Raw genomic sequence first — 24,917 nt, 5'->3', positions numbered from 1 at the left:
TATTGAGATACAAAAGTTTTCCCTTAAGATAAATTTAATGGGAATTGAATTTTTGAGCCATATGACCCACCTTCCCACACTTGAAACAAGTATTGGTTCCAAGCAAACATTTTCCAAAATGAAGTTTACCACAGTTCTGGCATGCAGTACTAGTTGCTGGCGTGTTCCACTGCAAAGGTGTATTCGTCTGAATCGGCCTCAGTGCATTACTGTACATCAGTCTCTTAGCTCAACTCTAATTTGAAGACTGAAGTTACCTCTTTCTTTGGTTGAACTCCTTTGATTTGATGCACAAGTTCTTCTCGAGGATCACTCTCTGAATTCGAGATCAATGAGATTTCTAATTATCAACATAAGTAGAGAATCCATGATTCTAAGATTTAGCCCTATCAAACTTATGGTCCTTTTCGGCCTTTCATTAACGCATTTCGAGCACTAGCTTGGACTTATACTAAGGCATTCTGAGCACTAGCTTGAACTTGCATTAACTTGTTGGCTTGCTACCTTACTCGCCTATCCTTTGCTCGCCCATCCTTTGCTGGTCCATGACTTCCTTGCCCCAACGCTATGCTCACCCTTGACTTTCTCATTCTTAACCTTGCTCACCCGATTTATCCTTCCCTCAAGTACGTGATCTCAAGTGGATTATATGGTTAAGTCGTCACTAAGCAATGTGCATCCTACTAGTGTTAGACACGGTTCTCACATCTCCCCCCTTAAAAGAGAGTTTCATCCTCAAGAATGGACACTTCTAACACTTACTATAAACAATACGAAATATGGTTATGAAGGATTTTACGTCAGTTGATATCCTCATCACTGGTTGCTGGCTTAGAGGATGATAGCAGGGGAACCTCTTACTCTTCAGATGTGGTGCTCCGTGGGTAGTAGTGGAACTGCTCATCATCAGAGTTGAAGTAGGTGTTTAGAAACTCCTTTGGATCTAGCCTTGCCTCTTTTGGCGAGTTTAGAGGTCCCTCCACCTGTAAGCTGAAGTTGTTGATGATTATGGTGACCGATGCCTCCATATCACACACCATCCTCGTGCCTCAACTGCTCAATTCAGCCTCCCTCTTAGCTTTATGCACGCATCTAATCTCACTTTCCCCTAGTAGCTCCTACTCTTGTGTTGTGAGCCTCTCTTCATGTGGCATGGCTGGTTGAGTGAATATGACCCCGTCACGGTAGTCCAGAACCTCGTTGTACTGCCATCCAAACTGAGCCATTATTCACTAGCTCTCTTCTTCATCATGTCGTTGCTCTTCTATTTGCTTGGCTTTTTCACGCCTCTCTTGAATCATGCGGTTGACTACCTCTAGCGGTAGAATAGACTTGCGCGCGGTTTGCCTAGTTCTTACCATGATTAAATGTAAAGTACTGCTACATACAAACGTAGAGTATACAAGTACCGTGCAATGATTTTGAAAAAAAGTATGGTCTACTATTAAAAAATTAGTTTTTTTTATGTGAGTCCCGTATTTACTCAATTTTTTCAAAGAGATTATACGGTGCTTGCACAATCTATAATTGCAAATATCATCTCTCTTAAATGTAAGTCCTCAAGAATGTTAGTACAACAAAGAGAGCTCAAACATGCACACCATAGGGAAACAAAGTTGATCCAACAATCACAAACAGCTTGATCCATCAATCAAACAATCAAAAATTTTAATAAAGTTCCAAATTTATTACACACAATTGTTGAATTGTAAAAATTCAAACAGAAATGGGTATTGCTCTCTCATATCTTCTTCCCATTCTCAAGTGACATCTTGAGCTTCTAAACTTCCCCAGTATATACCTTCACCAAGGGGATCTTCTTTGACCTTAGCCTTTGCTCATTCCAATCCAAAATTTGCATCGAGGTCTCTTCATAAAATAAATTGGGTTGGGTTTAGATAACTTTGGGGTTGACAATCCAAGATTCCTGCAGCTTGAAAATTCTCCTCAAGGTGGAGACGTGGAACACATTGTGCACGTCCCCAAACTCAATTGGTAGTGCCACCCTATAGGCCAATAGACCTATCCTTTCCACCACTTCTAAGGGTCCTACATATCTCGAGCTCAACTTTCCTCTTTTCTTGAAATGACTTAGTCCCTTCATAGGTGATACTTTGATATACACCCTGTCAGTCACCTTCTTCGAATGCCAAGTCTCTTCTTCGTGTGTTGACATAACTCTTTTGCTGACTTTGCATTACTACCATCTTATCCCGTATGATTTGGACTTGATCCTTCATTCTTGAATCAGCTATGACCCAATCAGTTTGCTTTCCCTGACTTCATCCTAGTGTAAGGGTGATCTACACTTTCTTCCATGAAGGGCCTCATAAGGCACCATTGGTATGGTCGCTTGATAACTATTATTGTAGGTAATCTCGATAAGGGGTAAATAATTCTTCCAACTTCCCCTAAACTCCAGAGCGCACACCCTCAACATGCTTTCCATGGTTGTATGGTCCACTCGGATTGACCGTCTGTTTGTAGGTGATTTACTTTGCTGAACCTCAATCTTGTCCCATTGCATCTTGTAAACTTTTTTAAAAAATGAAAAGTGAACCTCGGATCCTGACCCGATACAATGGTCTTAGGTACCACGTGCAATCTAACTATTTTCTTAACATACAACTAGGTCAATGTTTCCAGGGGGTCCATGTTAGTAACAGGGAGAAAATGGGTACTCTTGGTCAATCGGTCCACAATCCACCCATATCAAATTTTTTCATTTGAAGTCCTTGACAAACTGACAACAAAGTCCATCGCTACATGATCTTACTTCCATTTAGGGGATCAATAAGGTGGGTTGTAGGTTCCTAGCAGGCCTTTGATGTTCTGCTTTCACTTGCTGGCAGGTAGGGTACCTTTCAACAAACAAAGCTATATTCCTCTTCATTCCTTCTCACCAGAAACTTTGCTTCAAATCCCAATACATCTTTCTTCTGGGATGTACTGAGTATTGTGCGACATGGACCATGGTGAGGATCTTCTCCTTGATCATTGGATTGACAAGGATTACTCTTCGGTTCTTATATAGTAGGGTGCCATCCCAGCTGAGATTGAAAGGCATATTCTCCGTTGGGGCCTTCAACGCATTGAAGTTTATCACTCTTACCTCTTGTATTGAGGCTATGATCTCCTATTGATGAGAGCTTTCTAGCAACAACCTCCCCATTCCACTGAGGAGAGAATCCGTCTCCAATGACTCAACTACACCCTCCACTCGAGATTTTTTATAGTGCATCGGTGACCAGGTCAACCTTTCATGGGTGATACTTAATCTCGAACCGATAATCGTTGATTATCTCTAACCACCTCCTTTGCCTCATGTTCAGATTCTTATGATTGAAAAAAATGTGCTTTAAATTTTTATGGTCTGCATAGATCTCACAAGTTTCGCCATACAGATAGTGGCACCAAATCTTCAATGCGAAGAATATTGTTGCTAGCTCTAGCTCTTGTGTGGGGTAGTTCTTCTCGTGATCCTCCAACTCACGTGATGCATTTGCCACTACTTGACCTTCCTGCATCAAAACGCACGTGAAACTATACTTTGATGCGTCACTAAAGACTACCATTTGCTTATGTGGCTCTGGTAAGGCCAACACAAGGGTAATGGTTATCCTCCTTTTCAATTCCTTAAAGCTTCGTTCGCATCTCTAAGTCCAAACAAAAATGGTGTTCTTCTTTATTAGGGTAGCGAGTGGGCCCAAGATTCTGGAGAAACCTTCCACGAATCTCCTATAATAATCGGGGAGTCTCAAAAATCTTTTGATCTTGTGGATATTCGTGGGACGCTACCAATCTACCACAACTTCGTCTGGCTAGGGTCCACTGCAACTCCATCCTTGGAAATTACGTGGCTGCGGAACTTCACTTCCTCCTCTCAAAACCCACATGCTTAGTTTTGTAAACAACTAAGCTCCCTCAGCTTCCTCATAACTAGTTGTACGTGGTTCAAATGGTCTCCCAAACCCATTGAGTAGACCTAGATGTTGTCGATGAAGACTACCATGAACGAATCCAAATAGGGCCTAAACACCTGTTTTATAACATCCATGAACGTTGCTGGTGCATTGGCCAGTTTAAAAGGCATCACCATAAACTCACAATTCTCATACCTAGTTCTAAAAGCGATTTTAGGCACATCACTTTCCTTAATCCATAATACTGACCTTAGGTCAATCTTAGAAAACACCTCCACCCCTTGTAGTTGATCCAACATATCGTCAATCCTAGACAAGGAATATTTGTTCTTTTTCGTCACCTTATTCAGCTTCTGGTAGTCTATGCACATGCCAAGAGTCACATGTCAGGCTCACGGGATGAAATTTGCCATCCATTAATTAAGATGGAGGAAATACGTGACAAAGTGATTTGATTCATATTATTTAATACTACAAGGAGTTAACCCCAAAAAAAATCAAATATTACAACAAACAACACACAGACGTGGAGAGAGAAAATAAGAATTTTTAATTAATTGGCCAAACCTGCAGTTACAACAAATATACCTAAATACTATAGATAAAAGACATCTTCAACGTGGAATGCTTATTCTAATTTAAAGCAAAATCAAGTGGTGTTAGCAAAAATATAGCTGAAGGCAACAATACCCACTCCAATACTAGTGCTATGATATTCTTTGGAGTTGACGTTGAATCGGATCTTATTTTGAAGGCCCATTAATTATAATTTATCAAAGAGAGGCTAGGGCCGAACACGGTGAATAGAGGAGATTTAACCCTCCAACGGCATTGTGACACGTCCTCTTGTAAGCAGATCCCATACAATTTTTTTCAATTTTTTCCTTCATTTTCCTGGGAACCAAACAGATCCCTAGATTGTAATTTTTGAGATTTGTGGTATTACCTTTGGATTTTGATACAATTAACTCTTTTTTTTTTTCCATAAAACTCAATTTCTCGTTTTTCTTGTAACAATGAAAATGAAAGATAACAAATTTTTTCTATTTTTTTCATTCATTTTCCTAGGAACCAAATAGAGCCTAGACTGTAATTTCGAAGATATGTTGTATTACTTTTGGGGTTTGATAAGATTAACTATTTCTTGTAAAACTCAATTTCTCATTTTTCTTTTAACAATGAAAATGAAAGATTAGGAGTGTAATCGATCCGGTTTTGGACAAAAGCTAGGACCAAACCGGTATGTGCCAATTTTGCATTTTTCAAATCGGATTACGCCCTGGTTGCTCTCCTAAATCGATATATCCGGTTTTATCTGTTTCCAGTCCGATTCAGTCTGATTTTCTGATTTTTTTTAAAATGTAAAAAATATATAATAAAGTGTTACTTCTTATGATAAAATGTTATTAATAATTTAATATATATATTATGTTTAAAGCATATGATCAATTAAATTATCATCTTTAAGATTAAACTTTTATTTTATAAATTATAATAACATTATCTTATATATAATTATATTAATAACATATGATCAAACAAATTACAAATGTTCATATTTAAGATTAACATTTTATGTTATAATTTATAAATTATAATATGAAATTATTTCATATATGATATATAATTATATATATATTATATATAAAAATTTAATATATAATTATATATTATATATAAAACTTATATATATATAAATATTTTGTATAATATATAAAATTAATTTATATATATATTTTTTCCAACCAATCCGGTTTGATCCAGTTCGGTCCCGAAAATTATGGAACTGAAACCAGACTGGGCTCGGCCGATTTTCATAATATAGGAACCGGTTCCAGACTGGACCAGTTCAAAACTGTACCAACCAGTCCAGTCCTGTCCGGACCTATTTTCCAGTTTTTCAGTTTAAATTTACACCCCTATGAAAGATACAAATTTTTTCTTCATTTTCTGGGAACCAAACAAAGCCCTAGACTATAATTTCAAAATTTTGTTGTATTTTCTTTGGGCTTTGATATAATTAACTCTATTTTTCCTATAAAATTCAATTTCTCATTTTTCTTGTAAGATTTGTTGTTGATTTTATTTCTTGTAAGATTTGTATTTCCTTTGTTGTTGATTGTTTCATGCGATGGGCATGAGAGTTTCATAGAAAGTGTGAGAGAGAGAGTGAAGGTAGGGGGTTGTATGAGACCTGCTTACATGAAGGAGGTTCTATTCTTCTAAACTTGGAATGCAAACATGTCACAATATTATTGGAGGGTGTAAATCCCCTTTGTTCACCACGTCCTGTTTGAAGTTATTCTCTTTACCAAAAACCACAACCCTAACTTCAAAATCCCGAGGAAGTCTTCACCGTTGATCTCCCTCGAACCAAAGATGAACAATCTATTAGAAGCGATATTTTCAGTGTGGACTCCCTCATCAAAAGTCATGACATATAGATATACTAGAGAGTAGTTTAAAAAAATAATAATATAGGAAAACAAAAGGCAACGATGTAGTTACTAGGGAAGCTAATAAGTAATTACACTAATCATGGGTAAATTCATCTTTGCATATGCGGTCAAAGGCGCATGCCATAAGACTGATATATTAAGGGCATGTTTGGATACTTATTATATCTTGAAATTTTGTGAATAATAATAAAATAGTTTGAATAAAAATGTTTTATTAGGTTTTAAGATAAGAAAGAGAAAATTTTGAATAAAATTAAAAAAAAAAAATTTGGATATAATTTTTTAAGATTACTTTTAATTTATAAAACTTGTATTGATTTTTGTATCAATACAACTAACACAAAATCCAAAAATATAAGTAAAAAGATAAATAATGTTCAAAACTTTATCACTCTTGAGTCTTTTTGCAACATGGTGACTAAATTATGAAAGTTGTGACACTCTGGTTTGGCAAGTGAGAGTATCTCAAGTACTCTTATTATTATTCTTTATTTTATTATTACTTTTCATCTACTTTTTTAATATTCATTACTTTTCATCTATATTTTACTACTATTCAATATTTTATTATTACTTTTTCATTACTTTTTACAAATATTCTCAACACTTCTCAGGTATTCTCACTATCCAAACCCAAAAGCATAATAACTTGAGAATTTAATTTGTAAGGACCACACTATTTAATGATGAATAGAAGAAAATTAGGTTTTGACCCTTATAATATGCTTTTTTTTTTATTGAGAAATGAATTTCATGAAAAATGACTCTTTCGAGACAAAAAAAAATGGTGACTAGAAAAAGAAGTCTGTTGTAGTGCTTAATTTTCACAAACATTCTTAAAATAGGTGACATTTTGTCATTTTCAAATAAACAAAAAATAATTGATGTGACACGATGTCAATAATAAGATTTCAAAATAACTTGCAAAATGTCACTTATATTTCAAATTTTGGTAGTTTACTATGATGTTACAATAAGATAAGTAGTATGGGCTTAAAATATGATTTTCTCCCATGACTACAATTGAGTTTAATCGCCTAAAAGTTATATCTTTTGTATGGATTCTTCTCCTCTATTTGTTTTTTCATCTATTTTTTCATTTCCAATCGCACTTAATTACCACGTGGCACATTTTAAATTGTTTTTATTTAAGTAATTGACACATAGAAGCCATTTAAAATCATGTACTACACAACAAGTGTGATTAAAAATAAAAAGATTTAAAATGAATAGTATTACTCTTTCAAGAAAAATGGATAAAACTTATTTATTGTAAAACATGTCATATTTTAAGCATTTCAGCTTTCAACATAACATGAAATAATAATAATAAAAAATACCCTATTTTATACAACTTGATGCTATCATTCAAAGTGAAATGGACAAGATTCTATTTCATGAATGAAAACTGAAATAACTAATCCAACTTTCTTGGTTACTACTCGCTAGACAATAAGAATCTGAAAATATCGTCCATTTTTTGTTTTTATGTCTTTTATATATATATACATATATATATATATATATATATAGATACTGCTAAACTCAATGAGATGAAATTATATTTACATATCATGTGACTGCATCTTTCGAATGTAGGAATGCTCTGCGAACAGGCAAGCATGGTGAGCATTCACATTGGTATTTGCATCTCCATATGCAAAGTCATATTTACATAATATGAGCCTAAATTCTTCTACATTGACTTATGTATCTCCAAATATTTAGCTAGCTATGAATATGATCTATGTAAATTTGGAGATCAACTATTCACTCCCCAAAATATATTTTATTCATTTTTTTCTCTCTCCTCCCTTTCTTGAGAAATTTGCATTGTATTGTAATGATGTTGAAGAAATTTGTATTGTAATGATTTTGGAGAAATTTGTATTGTAATGTATTATATTGTATTTCCATGTTAATATGTGTTGTTTATGAGCACATGGGATTCATTTTTGGTGTACATATATAAATTTGATGTATTTTTTTTATAAGAATTTGATGTATTTTATTATATATGGAATTGCTAAATTTTGATGCATGAAATTGTATTAATATATGTATTGGATGCTATGAAATTGTATTTAGGTAAAAAATTAATAATAATATTTTATTATTATTTTGACTCAAATATACATAAGTCAATGTGAAAGTTTTGCTTGAATGGCAAAATGGATATGCAAAAAATGTGATTTTGCATATGCATATGAATAGGAACAATGTTTATGCTCGCAAAGATTCGTTATCTTGGACGCAAAGGAAGGCATGTCAGAAGGTTGAGGTGAGCAGAATCCTCGAGAATAGGTTTGGGGGTGAGATGAGAATTTTGTGTTTTGTTTGAAAGTTTAAAATATTATGTTTTAATATTATTATTGTGTTGGGATTTTAAAAAGTTGAATTGAAATTTGAAAAAGTTGAATTGTTTATTATACTTTGTATGGAGATTTGAAAAATGTGTAATGATAAGATGAGATGAGATGAGAATTTTGTGTCTCATCCTACCCCCGAAACCTACCAAACACGACACGCATAATCTTGGGCAGGTAAAGAGTAAAAAGAAAATGAAGTAAAGCGTCACTTTAGACAAGCAAAGGTGAGACGACTAGAAGAAATCCAGGAGTGCTCAGAGGGTAGCAAGTGCCCTCATAGAGAGATCAGACTTAAACGGTGATGTTTCTACAAGAAGCATGCGTGGGATAGGAAGATCACACTCGAATATGCCCGACCATGCGCAGGAGTTTTCCACCATGTGGGCAACATTCACAAGCAGTAGACTGAGCTTCCCATCTCTTTTGCTGAATTCCTGAAATATGCAGAGCACATCCTTTTCATCTCTATCACCCTTCCATTCGACATACACCTGAAAATGGAGGCTCGCACCAGCCAATCTACGTCAAGAACTGCATAGCCCATGAGAGACAAATTTCTCCTTATAAAAGCATCGCATCTCATAGCTTTAACCTCACTCTCTGAATTCTTTGAAGACCTAGAAACGCTCTCTCTCCAAAGAGAATGTGAGACCCTAGCTCCTAAAAGAGGTGGTGTTATTCTTTAAAAATGTCTACTTTCAACTTTTAAGATGGGTGTGTGAGTAATCACGATCCTAAGTGGAGATGAGATATTATTTTGGTAGAGCTTCTTTGGTTACCCGAGAGCGTCTAAGAATCGATTGACTTCCTCTCGGTTGTTGCCAAGCAATAATGGGCTCGAACAAGATGGTAATGCTCTTGGCTCGATGTCGGGACCTCTTGACTGAGGAGGCTAGAGGATGTTGTCAAGGACAGGCGCAAAGCTAGGCGTCACTCGTTGTTAAGGTGTGTGTACAACCATTTTAAGGCGAGACACGTTAATAAACGAAAAAAGAGATTAGTAACATGGTTTTCATGGTGTTAAAAAGGGTCCGGGTCCTCTTATTAATTTCTTATGTGATTGTTTGGAGTATTGGATATTGGATGACTTTTTTATGATTATGTATACTTTATTTGCCCATAGGCTACCATCATGTGGTAAGTATATCTTTATTTCTATTTACCCTTAAGTTTATTTGGTTATTTTCATCTCCATTATTAGTTTTGTCCCGAGTATAATTTACAGAGAATTCCTCGAAATCTCACCCTAATAGTCGGACTACTGTTTCGGTCGTTGAAACTATAAATTTTGATGTAGATGTAGGAAACTAGTTTAAGTATGAGCCAGAAGAACCAGCGCAGTCCAAGGAAAAGTATAGGGGCCTATCCTTGCATTATATTTTTACCTCGTATATATTTTGACATTTATTTCGGGCAATGAACAATCATCGTCTGTAATATTTAATTTACGATGGTAAAGTTGTGGCTTATGGATATTTTGGTGAATTTAGTGTAGTTCTCTAATACTCATTTTTAGATATGACATGCATTTTATATTTTCCACTACAACTATTTATACACGTATGTCGACATATGAACACAAAGTTTTACTGAACATGGTATAACCCGTGTGGTGTACATCCTGACATTGCAGCCTTCTGCCAAATCCCAAGCGGAGGTCGAGAGCGTTACATCCTGCGCATATGATGTCTTGGATTGAAATCATAAATCATGCTTATAAATGTGCAATGGTGATATGGTCATTAACCTTAGGTTATGTAACCGGGGATGATGAAATTCATCAAACATTTCTTCATTCAAAGTCGTACAACATTCTATATGTCAATGTTCACACGGGAAAGAATTTCAATGACCAAGCCTAAGAAATTACACCAAGAAAAGAATACAGAAAACACATTTGATAAGGTTACAAGACAAGATGTCAAGACATCAGCAGGAGAATACCCCAGCAAAGAATCAAAATAAAGAATTTGATCACAAGCTTAATTTCAATTTGGTTCTCCACACGTCTCCAATGACCTTCTTAGGTGCTGGATCGTCTGGTCCTTTGTCCCGCTGTCCTGATGTGAAGTACAACCATCCATTCCAATATCCAACTAGAGTGGTTTTCACACGGTATGGAAGTTTTCCGATTACTGACCACTTCTGTAAATTAAGAATTAAAAATCAGATAAAAATAACAATTTACAATATTACCACTTTTGAATCGCAGGAGTAAAAGAAATATATGTGTACACATTCCCTGTAAAGAAAAACAACTTGTAATTAATATCCAAGGATATAGCTTGGCAGCAGCTGAGTTATTATGAGGTCAACCAATAGCCAGTAAGACAATATACACAGATGTCTACCAGAATGATTTCATGCATCCATCAAAAGGATTTAAACTTAAAGCAACTTCTCTATATCATACAAATTCGAAAAGAAAATTTCTACTCATCATCCTTTTTCTCATCATCCTCTCATCATCTCATGATATGACATTAAATGATAGGTTCACAAGTAAAACATAATAAATAGTCTCCAATCATCTAATGACACATCATGGGATGATGAGAGAATAATGAGAAAATGAATGATGAGTAGCATTACTCATTCGAAAAAGAACAAAAGCAGTTGGATTAAAAAAGAACTACTCATCTACGTGCACAATGCGCGGGAATAATTAAAGTAAAATAGTTAAGAGGTGAGGAAGCCAAAGGGGTAAATAATGAAGAGTCAATAGTTACGGTAAGACAAATACTCGTTTTTATTTATTGGAGAAGTAAAATAATAAAATGATAGAATAATTGAATTAGTAATCATAAGTAGTAGGAAACCCTTAATCTTCAAAGGTTTATTATTATTATTTTAATTTCATTAAATCAAGTGAGTTTATTGTGGTAATAAAGACAAAACAGTTAAATGTATTTTTAGCATGTGAGTTGTTGAGATAGGTTAATAAAATAAAATGAAATAAAGAGGTGAATCAATAGGATACAAATATGATGCTTAAGAAATTATATATGTAATAACTATGTTTGGAAAATAGAATGAAAGCAAAGTGATCAACAATACAAAAATCGAAAAATAACACATTACACACGCACACTTGTTCGTATGTGTGAAAAAATAAACAACTTTCTTGCATAAATAGCAAATACCAAGAAAACATTAGGTGAATGAGTCTTGCAGAGGCTGCTATCATGAACTTCCCGGAAAACAGATATGCTGATCAATAAGGCTCTCAGATAATATGGACATTAGACTTCAAATGGATAGAGCAAAATATAACATGCATTGTCTTGTCATTGGAAGTTTAAAGGACATTCCGTCTCCCAAAAATAGATGAAATCCAGACGTGGAAAACTCTCCAAAAAGTAAGATAGGAACACTAACAAAGTAATGCAATATATATCAGGGTACCCCCACTAGAACTCCTAACAGTCTAAAAATACATAATGACAATCAAAAACCTACTCATACAGTAGAAGGTCAACCCAGCCAGCATTCAAAGAAATAATCCTTGAGCTTCTGGCATCCTGGGTTTAGCAGAATCGAAAAGTAGCTCTATTTTTTTTTCACCAGCCAATTTAGGATTAGTAATGCTAATACCTAGGGTGTGTTAGCCCCACGCACTCCCTTTGAAAAAAAGTGGAGTCCACCATTAAAAAAATGATTTTTTCATGTGGGTCTCAGATTTACCTACTTTTTTCAAAAGAAGTGTGTGGGACTTGCACACTCTAGGATTGTAAATATCATTTCTCTTTTGGGATATAAGCTAAAATATCAAGCATCTATCAAGATGTATTGTTCCCAAGAGTCCACAATATTTTAATATAATATGGGAATCGCAACATCAAGACATGTCTATTTGTTGGCCACTAGAGATTCATAAAAGCACAACTTAATCACAGGAAAAGAAGATTCTAATCAACAAATAAAGACCAGCCTGGTCATGTGACGCCACTCCAAAAATACACATATAGGAACCACAAATCAAAGGCTTGGATATTCAAATGCAAATTGTGGCAATGTGAAACTGATAACTGTAACATGTTGTGCATGTTTTTCAGTAACATCATATGCATATACTTGAAACATATGAACAAATATATTATCATGTCTTTGAGGAAGGGATCAAAATTCAATACCAGTGTGTCCAAGTTAAACTGGAATACTTCTCCATTTAAAACCATTTTCTTGGTAACAGGGTGCTTATCTGTTGTGCCCCCGACGATAACGATGGAATTGTTAACCACAACCCAAGCAAATTCAATATGGGAATCTGGCTTTGGCATTGGAGGTAACTCTTTCCATTTCATCTCATCATCTAGCATGTAAACATCACCATAAACCACCTGAAACAATAAATAACATGAAGCCATAAAGAAGACAAGTTTACAGGATAACAGGACCGAAAAAGGTGGGGAAGACCAAAAAATTATCAACCTAAACATGATGTGATACTTCATCAAGAATAATAGTTTGAACAGGTTCTTAAAAAACATCCAAAAACTATTAAAACGGTGCTGAAAGCAACAGAAGATCAACTCCAATTGCAATTATTGAGCTTTTCTTTTTGTTTTATTTTGCTTAAGTGCATATTTTGAGACTCATGTCATAATAATATAATCTCTATAAAACTCCAATTGTGCATCAGATACGGCTGCCACCACTGGCTCATCAAAGCATGTCCATATTTGAGACCAATGGCCATACTCTGACTATTGATGAAGTTTTAATCATACTCTCAGCTTTTGCTGCAATCTTAAAAGGTTTTAACTAATCAATAAATTTATAGTCATAGACTTACTTCAGCAGAAACTCTGTAGGTTTATGCTTTTAACCTAGACATGAGAGAATTCAGAAGAACACCTGATCGTGTTAAAAATAATAGGAAGTATCCTTGTGTCTTTAAAAATTTGGCGCATGGATAACTCCAACTCTAAGATGCAGCTGATATTGCTCTTATAACAAGCCTCACTAATGTGTAAGTGAAACGTTTCCCCAAAAAGAAAAAGAAAATTTTCAGCGATCGAAGGAAATTCAAATGCAAAGGAAATTAGAATGACAAAGCATAAAAAAATAAAAATAAATAAAAAAAACTACATTAGCATTAACAGAATCCTAAGGGCTTATGGGATTAAGATTAAAATTGGCAAAAAAAAAAAAAAAAACAAATAAATAATTCTCACAAAGAGTTAGGCTGTTGTCCCATAAAACTCATAAAACCTTAACCATCAACATATTTTCATTACAACTATCTTTAAAGAAGATTATAAGAAAATTAACTCATGAACAACCACTCTAGTTGAATGTTCTAAACATTGAAAAAACAACATTAACTCAAAAAAAATTATTAAACCTTGCTTTATAGTGATATAAAAAAAAAAAAAAAATCCTCTTATATGTGTTGATACAGACAACTGATAGCCAATCCAATTAATTACTTAGAGATATCATAGTAATCGGACTACCTCATTCCTACGTGAACATTTGAAAATTGGTGATCCAGGTTTTGCCATAAAATCGCCCTCTTGACCACCAAAAACATAAAGCCGATCTTCAACCACACTACAAGCCCTGCACAAATATGACAGTAAAATAATGGAATGCAAGTGAAATTTGTGTGATGGGGCTTAATTTGGAAATGCTTATTTTATATACACCAACAGAAAATTCAAAAATATTTGACCCGTGCAACATGTACTTTGCAGATGAGTACTATTTTCCATAATTTTGTCCTTTAATGATGCATTGTTGTTTCCATAATTTTTAGCATTTGCTGAAGTAACCTATCAGAGAAATATGCACCAAAGTTCTAAAATAACAAAGATCATGAAAACAATACTTCACAATTATTTGAGGTTATTACTAATTGCAGGAATAAACATGCCCTTTAACTCATGAGTAGAAAAAATCTGCAGTTAATATGTAATAGCCGAGAACAAAACTCTACGATGTTAGTTTTACTACTACATATTTGCAAGCATAGTATTTTCGGTATAAATTGATACACAAAAAAAATAGACACTTGTACTCTGCATTAATATTTTCAGCTGCAAATTGAAAACTCCCCTCACCACAAACCCTTTGTAATATATGCCTCTCAGCTAATTCAGAGCCAATTGGTCATAACTAAAGAGTCATCACAACAATATAAAAGATAAGGAATAACTCGACAAACAATCTTTGCTGCAATCAAAGGAAAAGAATGATTTGAACTTATCTTACCATTTTGTGCAACATGAATGAAAGGATACCAGTTCTCTGAATTCTAAAATGCAAAAGTTTTACTGACAGAAATCATACCACAACCCTAAAGTTGTGCAATGCCATGGCAGCCACCTTACACAGCTAAGAAAATAGATGAAGAAGAGCAAGAGAAACAAAGAAATTTCACAACATATGATAACAGAAGAAGTTCTTGATGTTCAAAAGTATGAGATTAAAACTAACCATTCTAAATACAACATACATAGAAAAAATAACTCCTGATTGAAAAGGCTGCAATCATTCCCAAGAGAAGCAGGCGAGAGATACTATAGAAACACATAAAAACAATTACACCTTCCAATTTCGTTCTTTCAGTAGAAAGGATTGAACATTTTTACTCTAAATTTTAGCATCATTAACAAAAGACAGCTACAAGGATATCTTTGTTATAGAAAATTAAGGAGACAGCCTAGTCTTTCCACGAACTTATTTTGCTAGAAATTGTAATGACAATGATGGTCATCACTATAATCACCACACAGATGAACTTTGCTCTAAAAGTTCTTGATAAATTTCTATGTTTACAATTGTAACTTCATAAATCTGATGGAAGGTCTTCAGGGCTGGACATAATTTTTTTTTTTTTATAGGCACCAAGTGTCCAGGAACAACATCTTGACTAATCCCGGGGGTGCACAGCCCCTCGGCAAAGAGTTTTCCGCAAGTGCACCTTGGGTAATTCAAGGGGAAAATCCCCCAATCCAATGGCCCCTAGAGATTGTTTGCACCCAAAGGATTTGAACCTTAGATCTGGGGGGAGAATACCCACAAACCCAAGGCCTTTACCACTTGAGCAAACCCCTAGGGCTGGACATAAATGCCAGACAAGAATAACTTCTAGTGGATTAATGATGTTACAATTATAAACCTAGGAATATATCAAGTGCTATGAAGAACTTGATGCCCTCAAAATTTTTATGTTATAGAATAGTAAGGAGATGTAGTAGTTTTTGCACAAACTTATTTCACCAGAAACTTTAATGATTATGACAATGACGGTCATCATCATAATGACCACAAAGATGAAGTTTGCCTTAGTAGTTCAAGATAAATTTGTGTTTACAGTCCTAACTTTATAAATGCGAGACATGAATAACTTCTGTTAGATTTATGATGTTGGGATTGTAAAGCTAAAACTATTTAATCACTATGGAAATTTTATTGCCCTCAACTTTTTCTTCCTTTTTCAGCTTGTAACATAAAATATCATTTCCTAAAGTGAAAAAAAAAAAAAATTAATAATTGGAATCCAAAAGGCAGCAACAACTAATTTCATAACTTTCTCAAAAATAAGACAGCCACAGACCTATGAGGTCCTCCACGGGGAATGGGTATTTCAGTCCTCCACTCTTTTTCTAAAGCTTCACCATCCTTTACAGCAAGACTCCAATGCTCTAATGCAGGCGTGTGTCGGTTCTCCTTGCTGCCACCCATCACATGAAGTCTACCTCTCCAAAGTTGAGTTGCTGGTGCATACCTGATAATTGCCATGTGGAATCTTTCAACGAAATGTGAAATGCCAAAAATAAATTACATAGCATGAATTAGATAGACTATTTGTACTTGAACACCAAAAAATTCCAATATTGCCACACTTGTAAGCTAGTTCACAGCAACAAAAATCAGAACAGTCAAGTTAGTAGCAACCAGCAGACCGTGCACAAAAACTGCCAAGTTAATAATAGAAATTATTGGAAAGATATAACTTTGGTTCAAATCCATAAAAAATCCTTTTGAGTATATGTGATCACTAATGAAATCAGTTCAACAAAAATTATGAAAAATGGACTAGTGAAACAAAATTTAGTGTTGATGGATGCATCCTAGTAATTCAACAAAAACAGCAACCTTTAGCCCAGACAGTGCAAAATAACATTAGTAAAGGATTTATTCCAGCATCAAAAGTAACATAAATCCAAAATATAAATTCTTCAAAATATCAACATTGACTTATAATAATAATAAAAAAAGTAGCTTGCAGTACAATAGACAAAACCATCACTACTGAAGTTCCACTAGACACTGTCTCTTGGAAATTAGAGGATAATAGAACTTATAGACATAAAAATAAAGTAAAAAGCAAATATAATGTTATCCAGACTAATCTGACTTATAGCTCAACACATAACTCGTATCCCAAGATGGAGAAAATAAAACAATATAATTGATGTTTTGCATTCAGCAATAGTAGATTCTAATTCTGTGTGGGAAGGATACAGTAACTTATAAAAAAGATGTGGGTAAAATATACTTTAAAATTCGGATGGATTCTTGAGGAAAATTGATTTGAATGCTAATTTTCTTTCATTTGAGATAGCGATTTATGTTGAAATAAATCTTATACAGATGGACTTGTAATATAATCAATCACCTTTAAGAACTTAATATCATAAATATTTTAATCATTTGAATGACTTTCTACATTTGATATTTTATAGGATATGTAAATATGTTTAAGAACTGTCATTAAGATTTCACTTATTTAAGTGAAATTTCCATAGCCAAACTTTTTTTAGGGGACACTGTATACAAAAATTTTGCTTAGCAAAGGATATCAGCCAATTCCAAGTTATGCATCTGATGGCCAACCAAACAAGTCACTAAAACTCTGTTTGGCTAGGGGTATCGGCTATACATGTGAGTGATGAACCTTTGAGTACCCAATCCATCTATAAGTTTCCATTATAGCAGATATGCAAGTGCATATAGCAGCAATAGTCAAAGTAGGAATTCTCAAAAAATGCCCACAAGAGAACTATGAATTTATTTAAAGCATACGACATACATGAGTTTCATAAAGCTAAAAGCTTTGCTCACAAACTTACTGATATGAACAATTGTGAAGACAGATATCTAAAACCTTTTTTATCTGTAAAAACCGAAAAACAGATAGCTCACACCTGATACATATTCAAGGCAGATCATCTACACACATATCCAAGTCCATTCCTTTCAAACGTATTTAAATTTTTTCATGGGTAAAATACTAGATGTGATAACATTTTCTAGTAACTTGAGAAAAAAACTATATGTTTTCTAGAACTTTAACTATGTGAACGGGAGAATTTAGAATTTAATAAGTCTATTGTCTTTTCATTTGCTGAGTTAAAACAGTGACTTCTCATGGAATATAAGACAAGATATGACCCCACAGTATCTCACTTCACGGTGGTCAATAGTAACCATATTGTAGGTATTCAGTTTTTAGCATTGGCATGAATATATAGATGATACTAGAAATCAATTCCCTAGATACTATGGGTAGCGCTTTTTTCATTGGCACCAGGTGTCCAGGATAACATCCCGACTAATCCCAGGAGTGCACAAGCCCTCGGCAAGCAGTTTCCCACAAGTGCACCTCGGGTAAATCAAGTGGAAAATTCCTCAATCCGATACCCTATGGGAAGCTTAATTCAAGGTTGTAAAATTGAAAATAAAATAAATAACAATAAGGTTTGGATTTGAAAATATATACACGCAGCACACAACAACCAAAAAAGTTCTAAGAGGTGAAGATTAGCACAGAGATACTACTTCTCATAAAGGTAAAATTAAAAAAATTGAAAAGAGAACAAGTCATTCACATGCAAATAAATGAATGTTCTTTAACACTAGTCTAACTCTTCTGATGAAGTCGTCAATAAGGAAAATACCTCGGGACTGGTAAAGGGGGCAGGTCCCTCCATTGCTTTGTCTCGGTATCAAGTACAAATGTACTGGCAGTAGGCCCTCTGCACTGTGGACCATATTGTCCTGAGACTACGTAAATGTATCTGCCATCTGTTGCCATTCCTAAATGTGAGTGTGCCATCTGTTTTGGCATATCAAACCTTCCTCCCCATGTATTGTCCGTAAAATTGTATATATCAACATGTGAATGTACCTATTCGAAAATCAGCATAAACAATAACGAGAAATATTCAGTCCCATGGCTCTATTAGCTTAACTATACTGCATATTAAAAGCAGATCACCTTCTGACAATAAGCTCCAGCTCAAATGACACACCCCTGTAAAACTGGGGTGGAAACCATGGCTGTGGGTTCAAAACCCAATACTAGGTGTTCATGTAACATTTGTTTTTTTTATAAGTAAGAAAGACAATTTTATTCATCTAATGAAATAGGCAAAGCCCATGTACACAAGACGTATATAAAAGAAAACACCTATGTACATTCTATGAAGTAGAAAGCAACAATAAAAAATCATGAACAAAACCTCCATTAATCACTAGAGCAGAAAACCATTGCAATAAAGAGTACACAAAAAAATTACGAATTTCCTCCAAGGTGTGCTCCTTATCATTAAAACACCACTCATTCCTTTCCCACCAAATGCACCACATAAGACACAAAGAAACCATCTTCCACACAGTACCCACTTGAGAGCAACTATATGGCCCATTCCTACAAGCAAGAAGATCCACTACTCTCAAAGGCATTACCCAAGCCAACCAAACTCTACTAAAAACTCCATCCACCAAAGCCTTTGCCACCTCACAATGCAAAAGTAAAAGATCCACAGATTCCCAATGCTTCTTACACAGGAAACATCACTCCATAACAATAAGGCCACACTTCCTTAAATTATCCATCGTCAAAATGTTCTCAAGCGATGCTATCCATATAAAAAAAGCGACTTTGGAAGGCACATGAGACCTCCAAATACACTTCCAAGGAAAAGGAGGACTGTGCTGAACAGTCAACACCTTATAATTCGACTGAACCGAAAACTTTTTACTTCCAATAGGCTTCTACAACATTCTATCCCTCTCATTACCCCCAATACCCAGGGAATATAAGAAGCTGAAAAAGTCTGAAACATCACCAAGTTCCCAATCCTGTACAGCTCTATTAAAACAAACATCCCACTGCAAGGATCCACTAGAACGGACTAACAAATCAGAAACAGATGCGTGCCAATCAGAAACCATACGGAAAATAGCCAGGAACACCCTATTAAGAGCCCGATCACCACACCAATCATCAAACCAAAAACGGATCCTAGAACTCTCTCCAACAACAAAGTTAACAAGTTTAACAAAGCTTTCCTACCCCTTTCTAATAAACTTCCAAAGACTCACACCATAGGCACCCCTAGCCTCCTTAGAACACCAACCCCCACCACCCCCCCCCCACCCCCCCCAAAACCCCCCAAAAAAAAAAAAAAAAAATTCACTCCCATATTTCTAATCAATAACCTCCCTCCACAATGATTCCCCTTCCGATTGATATCTCCATAACCATTTCCCCATCAAAGCTTTATTGAAAATTTTCAAATTGCGAACCCTTAGACCTCCATTTGAAATAGGCATACAAACTCTATTCCAACTAACATGATGGAATTTAGGCTGTGTTTAGATAGTAGAGTGATATTGAGATCACTCCACCACTATTCAATATTTTATCATTACTTTTCACTACTATTCACTATTATTCAATATTTTATCATTACCTTTTCACCACTTTTTCACTAATATTCACCAATCATTTGAAATCACCTCACTACCCAAACGTAGACTTAGGCCCCTGCTTGGATACAGAAATTGTTTCATCTCATCTCATCATTACAATTTTCTCAAATTCCCACACAAAATATAATAAACAATTCAACTCTTTTAAATCTCAAAACAATAATAATAATAAAAAATAATATTCTAACAATATTTTATCCAACTTTCATTTAAAACCATCTCATCTCATCTCACTATCCAAATGGGACCTTAGTCTCCTCTCCCATTGCACCGCCACAAAAATGCACGAAATAACTTCTCAATCCGGTTTGCCAACCTAGCAGACAATGGAAATAAAGATAGAAAATAAGTTGGGAGATTGGAAAGTATACTTTTAATTAAGGTGATTCTGCCTCCTTTTGATAAGCACAACCACTTCCAACCTGCCAACCTTTTCTCAATATTCTCAGCCACCCCAAATAGCCTTAGCCTTGAAAGACGCCCCCAATAGAAGGCCTAGATATTTTATTGGTAAAGAAGCAACTTTACAGCCCAAAAAACTCGCCAAACAATTTACATTCCGCTCCCCACCAGAACCATCTCCGACTTACCCAAATTCACCTTAAGGCTCGAGACAACTTCAAAACATAATAACACAGCCCTTGAGGCTTGAATTTGCCCACGATCCACATCACAAGAAATAAGAGTATCATCTGCAAAAAGGATGTGAGAAAGTGTGATAGATCCATTATTCACATTTCCCACTGAAAAACCGGAAAGGACCCCCCCCCCCCCAGTAGCCTCCACCATACAACCCAACACCTCCATGATAATAACAAAGAGAAAAGGGGATAACAGGTCCCCCTATCTCAAACCATGATAACTATGGTAAAAACCATATGGATTTCCATTAACACACTAAAAATCGACCAGTAGAGATGCAATGTCTAATCCATGAGTACCACCTCTCCACAAAACCACAATCTCCCAAGCATATAGAAAAGGAAATCCCAATTCACAAAATCATACGCCTTTTCCATATCAAACTTACAAAGAACACCAGGAACACCCTCCCTCAATTGATTGTCTAAGCATTCATTGGCAACCAGAACAAACTCAAGTATTAGGAATTTGTTGTGTAATATATTGATTGGGAAAAAAAAAATCTACCTTTCCATAAACAAACAGATTTCCCATTCACATTGATCTCTCGTGGTTCTTCAAAAGTGTTAGTGCCTAGGCTACCCCAAGAATAGCAGACCTTGATGCCAACCCTAGGTAGTTGGGGAAGGCCTTGCCAAATCATATTCACAATCAATCTCATAGTCATCAAGCAGTATTTGATGAAAACCTTGAATTATGAGCATAACTCGAATCACTGGCATATGGTTATATCTAGTGCTCTTTTGACCAGAAAGTTACTTGCACGTCCAATCCTCCCCTCAACCCATAAACTTACCTTCCACATAGTTATAATGGAAAGAAGCCGTGCCATTTGAGCTAGAGCTCATTGACTAATTCAATATTAGTATTTGAACACTTGCAAAACCAAGAATAACGCTTACAGACTACAATAACGTATTCTAGAAATAATGCCACCATTTAAAACAAAAAAACACTTTCAGAAGCTACTAGAAACCTAGAAACTAATAAAAGAATGCAACAAGGGGCCTAACCCTACTGAATGTGTGACATACATGAGTGAACAACAAGAGAAAACAAAACAAAATAAGATCTCGAATGGCACTAGCTGGAAAAGGACTTAAACAAAATGGACTAGTGGTCCATCTCCAGAGAAAAAAGTCGAGTAATTTGACTTGATAGGCATGGCCATTCAGATCGCATAGAAAAACAGAGACTGAAGTAACAGAAACAGCTAATTAGCCTGGAAGAAGCTATTCTCACAGAGTCAATTGTGCCGTATCCTGCAAAAACATATAGAAGATTCTTAATCTGTATTGCAGCCCCATCTAGACGAGGCACCGGTGCAGCTGCCATCTTTTCCCAGTTTAATCCGGGTGCAGGTAAATCAGCAAAAGTTGCTGATAAGACTCTCCCAGAGCCAGCATCCTTACTCTTAACAACAGCTACTCCCTGCAAATAACATAAATTGGTCATCAAATCTTCGGATAAAAAACTAAAAAAGCCCAGCATTTAAAACTTTCTTCTTCCCTAATTAACAAGAATCCAGGTCATAAACCTGAATTAGAAAAACACAAGTATAAAGACCAAAATCAAAAAACAAATGCTGTTTAATAAGCAACTCTAAATTGAACAATTGTGAATCCACAAAGCCAACCAATTTCGAGGGTTCCTTCGGCTCATCCTTTCTGGGAAAAATTAGGGTGTTTTGCGAGCGATCATGAGAAGAAGCCCAATCGGAAGGTATGGAGGAGGAAAAAGAAGAAGCGAAGTGTGAAGAGGAGGCCCAGAGAAAATCGGCGACGAGCGCAAATCCTAGTAGCCCCACGCAGATAAGCACAAGCTTCGCGGATCCGTGCTTTCCCGAGCCCGAGGGCCTAACCATTATCTCATTTCAACGCGGAGAGAAATGTAGTGAAGCAGAGCAGTTTATGTTCCGCAGATTTTGAAGGTTTTAAATTTACGATATTAAAGGAAGTCATCGAAGGTAATTTATGAATTACGAGTGTGAGATAGCTCTTTCCTTCTTTGATTAATTAATGCCTTGTTTGGTTACAGATGACATTAAAATTAAATGTTAGATATTAAATATTATTTTTTATTTTTAAAATTTAAAAAAATAAATTATTTATTATATTTTATATAAAAAATTTTAAGAATTATAATAATTAAATTAAATATAATATAATAATTTGTGTAATCAAACGAGTGCACCTAGAAAAGGATGTGTAGATTTTTTAATATTTTTGAATTATTTATTAAGGGAAAAAAATGTCGGTGGTCAGAATATTGGCTTAAAATTCCAGAAAGTTTTAACTTTGAATTATTGCAGTGGCAAAATTGAATTTCAAGACTGCGGTTTAAGGACCAGTTTAGATCATTAGAATATTTTAGTATATTTGTTAATAATAGTTAAATAGTTGCAGTTAAAATATTTTATTGAATTTTAAAAAATAAGAGAGAAAATGATGAATAAAAATATAATAAACTTATAATATTATTTTGTTTTGAAATTTAAAAAATTATTTTGTTTTGAAATTTAAAAAATTAGTATTATTTTTTGTGTTTTGTTTAGAAATTTAAAAAAGTTGTAATGATTATATAATGATTGAGAAAAGCTTGTATGCTGCCCAAAGTGTACCGCTCTAATGTATCGTTGCAAAAATTTTTTTTTTTATATTTTTTTTTACTTAGTGATTAAGGAAATGATTTAAATATATTGGTGTATTTTTTTATTTTTTAAAAATACTTAAATATATTAAAAAATGTATAAAAAAAAAACTAAAAAATAACAAGTGGTAGAAACGAGCGGTGCTACTCAAGCGGCAGAGTAGCACCACTCATAATGATTACATGAGAAAGTTAAGATTTAAAATTAAAAGTGTTTGATATTCAAGTGATGTTTGGAAAAGAATATTTTAAAATATTTAAGAATAGTTGTATTATCAAATGGATCCTAAGAGATTGTTTGGATTTAGGATAGGTTCCTGAATAATATAATATTCACGAATATTGTAAAATATTTTTAAAATTATGATTTTATTGAGTTTTAAAAAAGTGATGAACCTATTAAGTATGTTTGTAAGATGCTTTTAGAGAATTATTGAGAGGATTTTTTTTTTTAATGTATTGAGAGATAATATTTAAATTATAAAAACAATCATATGAACTCGACCACCCCGTGGTGGCTGAAGTATATTTTTTTAGTTATTTTATTTGATTTATTTATTAATACCGTAGGTATTGAAATTTGGGAATAAAACTCTTTTTGATTTGGAAAATAGTCTTTAACTTTAAAGATTGTCTCCATTGCCAAACTAGCCCTTTGATTGTTGAAACTGATTTTGAATTCCGCGTCACTTGATAAGAGTCGGCGACAATAATTGTATTTTGCACCTAAATGTGTTGGAGATGGCCTGGCATATGATGATTCCGATGCTTTTTAGTCTTTTGAAATGGACGTTGTTATTCCGATTAGTCAGGTATGAAATTTTGTTATTTGATTAATATGACATCTGTCGTGGATAGAGTTATGCTATCTCTTAGACTTTAATCTTTAGAAATTTGCTATCTGGATTAGACCATATCAGTCATGAAAGTATACTAAAAAATTTCTAACGTTTGTAATTAGTTTGTTGTTTAAGTCAACTTTATATATACTCCTTTAATGAATGAAATTAGATTTGTTGTTATAAAAAAAAACCAGAAATGGACGTTGTTACATCCACAGAGAATTCCTACCGAACACTCAAACACTTTCTTTTTATTTTTTTTCCTTTTTCTTTCACCATTTTTTAAATTACTTAGATATTTTT

At 34.5% G+C, this 24,917-nt stretch overlaps 1 protein-coding gene across 1 annotated transcript; it reads right to left on the bottom strand.

Moving 5' to 3' along the window:
* Nucleotides 1–10,527: 10,527 nt before the first annotated feature.
* LOC121238900 (kelch repeat-containing protein At3g27220) lies at nt 10,528–23,106 on the bottom strand. Its single transcript, XM_041135992.1, has 7 exons — nt 22,760–23,106; nt 22,366–22,554; nt 18,663–18,892; nt 16,316–16,486; nt 14,211–14,316; nt 12,885–13,091; nt 10,528–10,896 (listed from the first exon to the last, which is right to left on the bottom strand). The coding sequence occupies exons 1-7, from the start codon at nt 22,985–22,987 to the stop codon at nt 10,726–10,728; spliced, it is 1,302 nt and encodes a 433-aa protein (XP_040991926.1). The 5' UTR covers nt 22,988–23,106; the 3' UTR covers nt 10,528–10,725.
* Nucleotides 23,107–24,917: the final 1,811 nt, after the last annotated feature.

This window comes from Juglans microcarpa x Juglans regia, chromosome 1D, assembly GCF_004785595.1.
Source record: "Juglans microcarpa x Juglans regia isolate MS1-56 chromosome 1D, Jm3101_v1.0, whole genome shotgun sequence".
NCBI lineage: Eukaryota > Viridiplantae > Streptophyta > Magnoliopsida > Fagales > Juglandaceae > Juglans > Juglans microcarpa x Juglans regia.
Note: the sequence above shows the minus strand (reverse complement) of the source record. Positions and strands in the feature narration are given on the sequence as shown.

Coding starts and splice junctions, on each gene's coding strand:
- LOC121238900 (XM_041135992.1), bottom strand. CDS start 22,987: ATGGTTAGGCCCTCGGGCTCGGGAAAGCACGGATCCGCGAAGCTTGTG. Junction 22,555..22,759: donor CGAAGGAACCCTCGAAATTG/GTTGGCTTTGTG, acceptor TGTTATTTGCAG/GGAGTAGCTGTTGTTAAGAG. Junction 13,092..14,210: donor AATGTTCACGTAGGAATGAG/GTAGTCCGATTA, acceptor TTATTGTTTCAG/GTGGTTTATGGTGATGTTTA.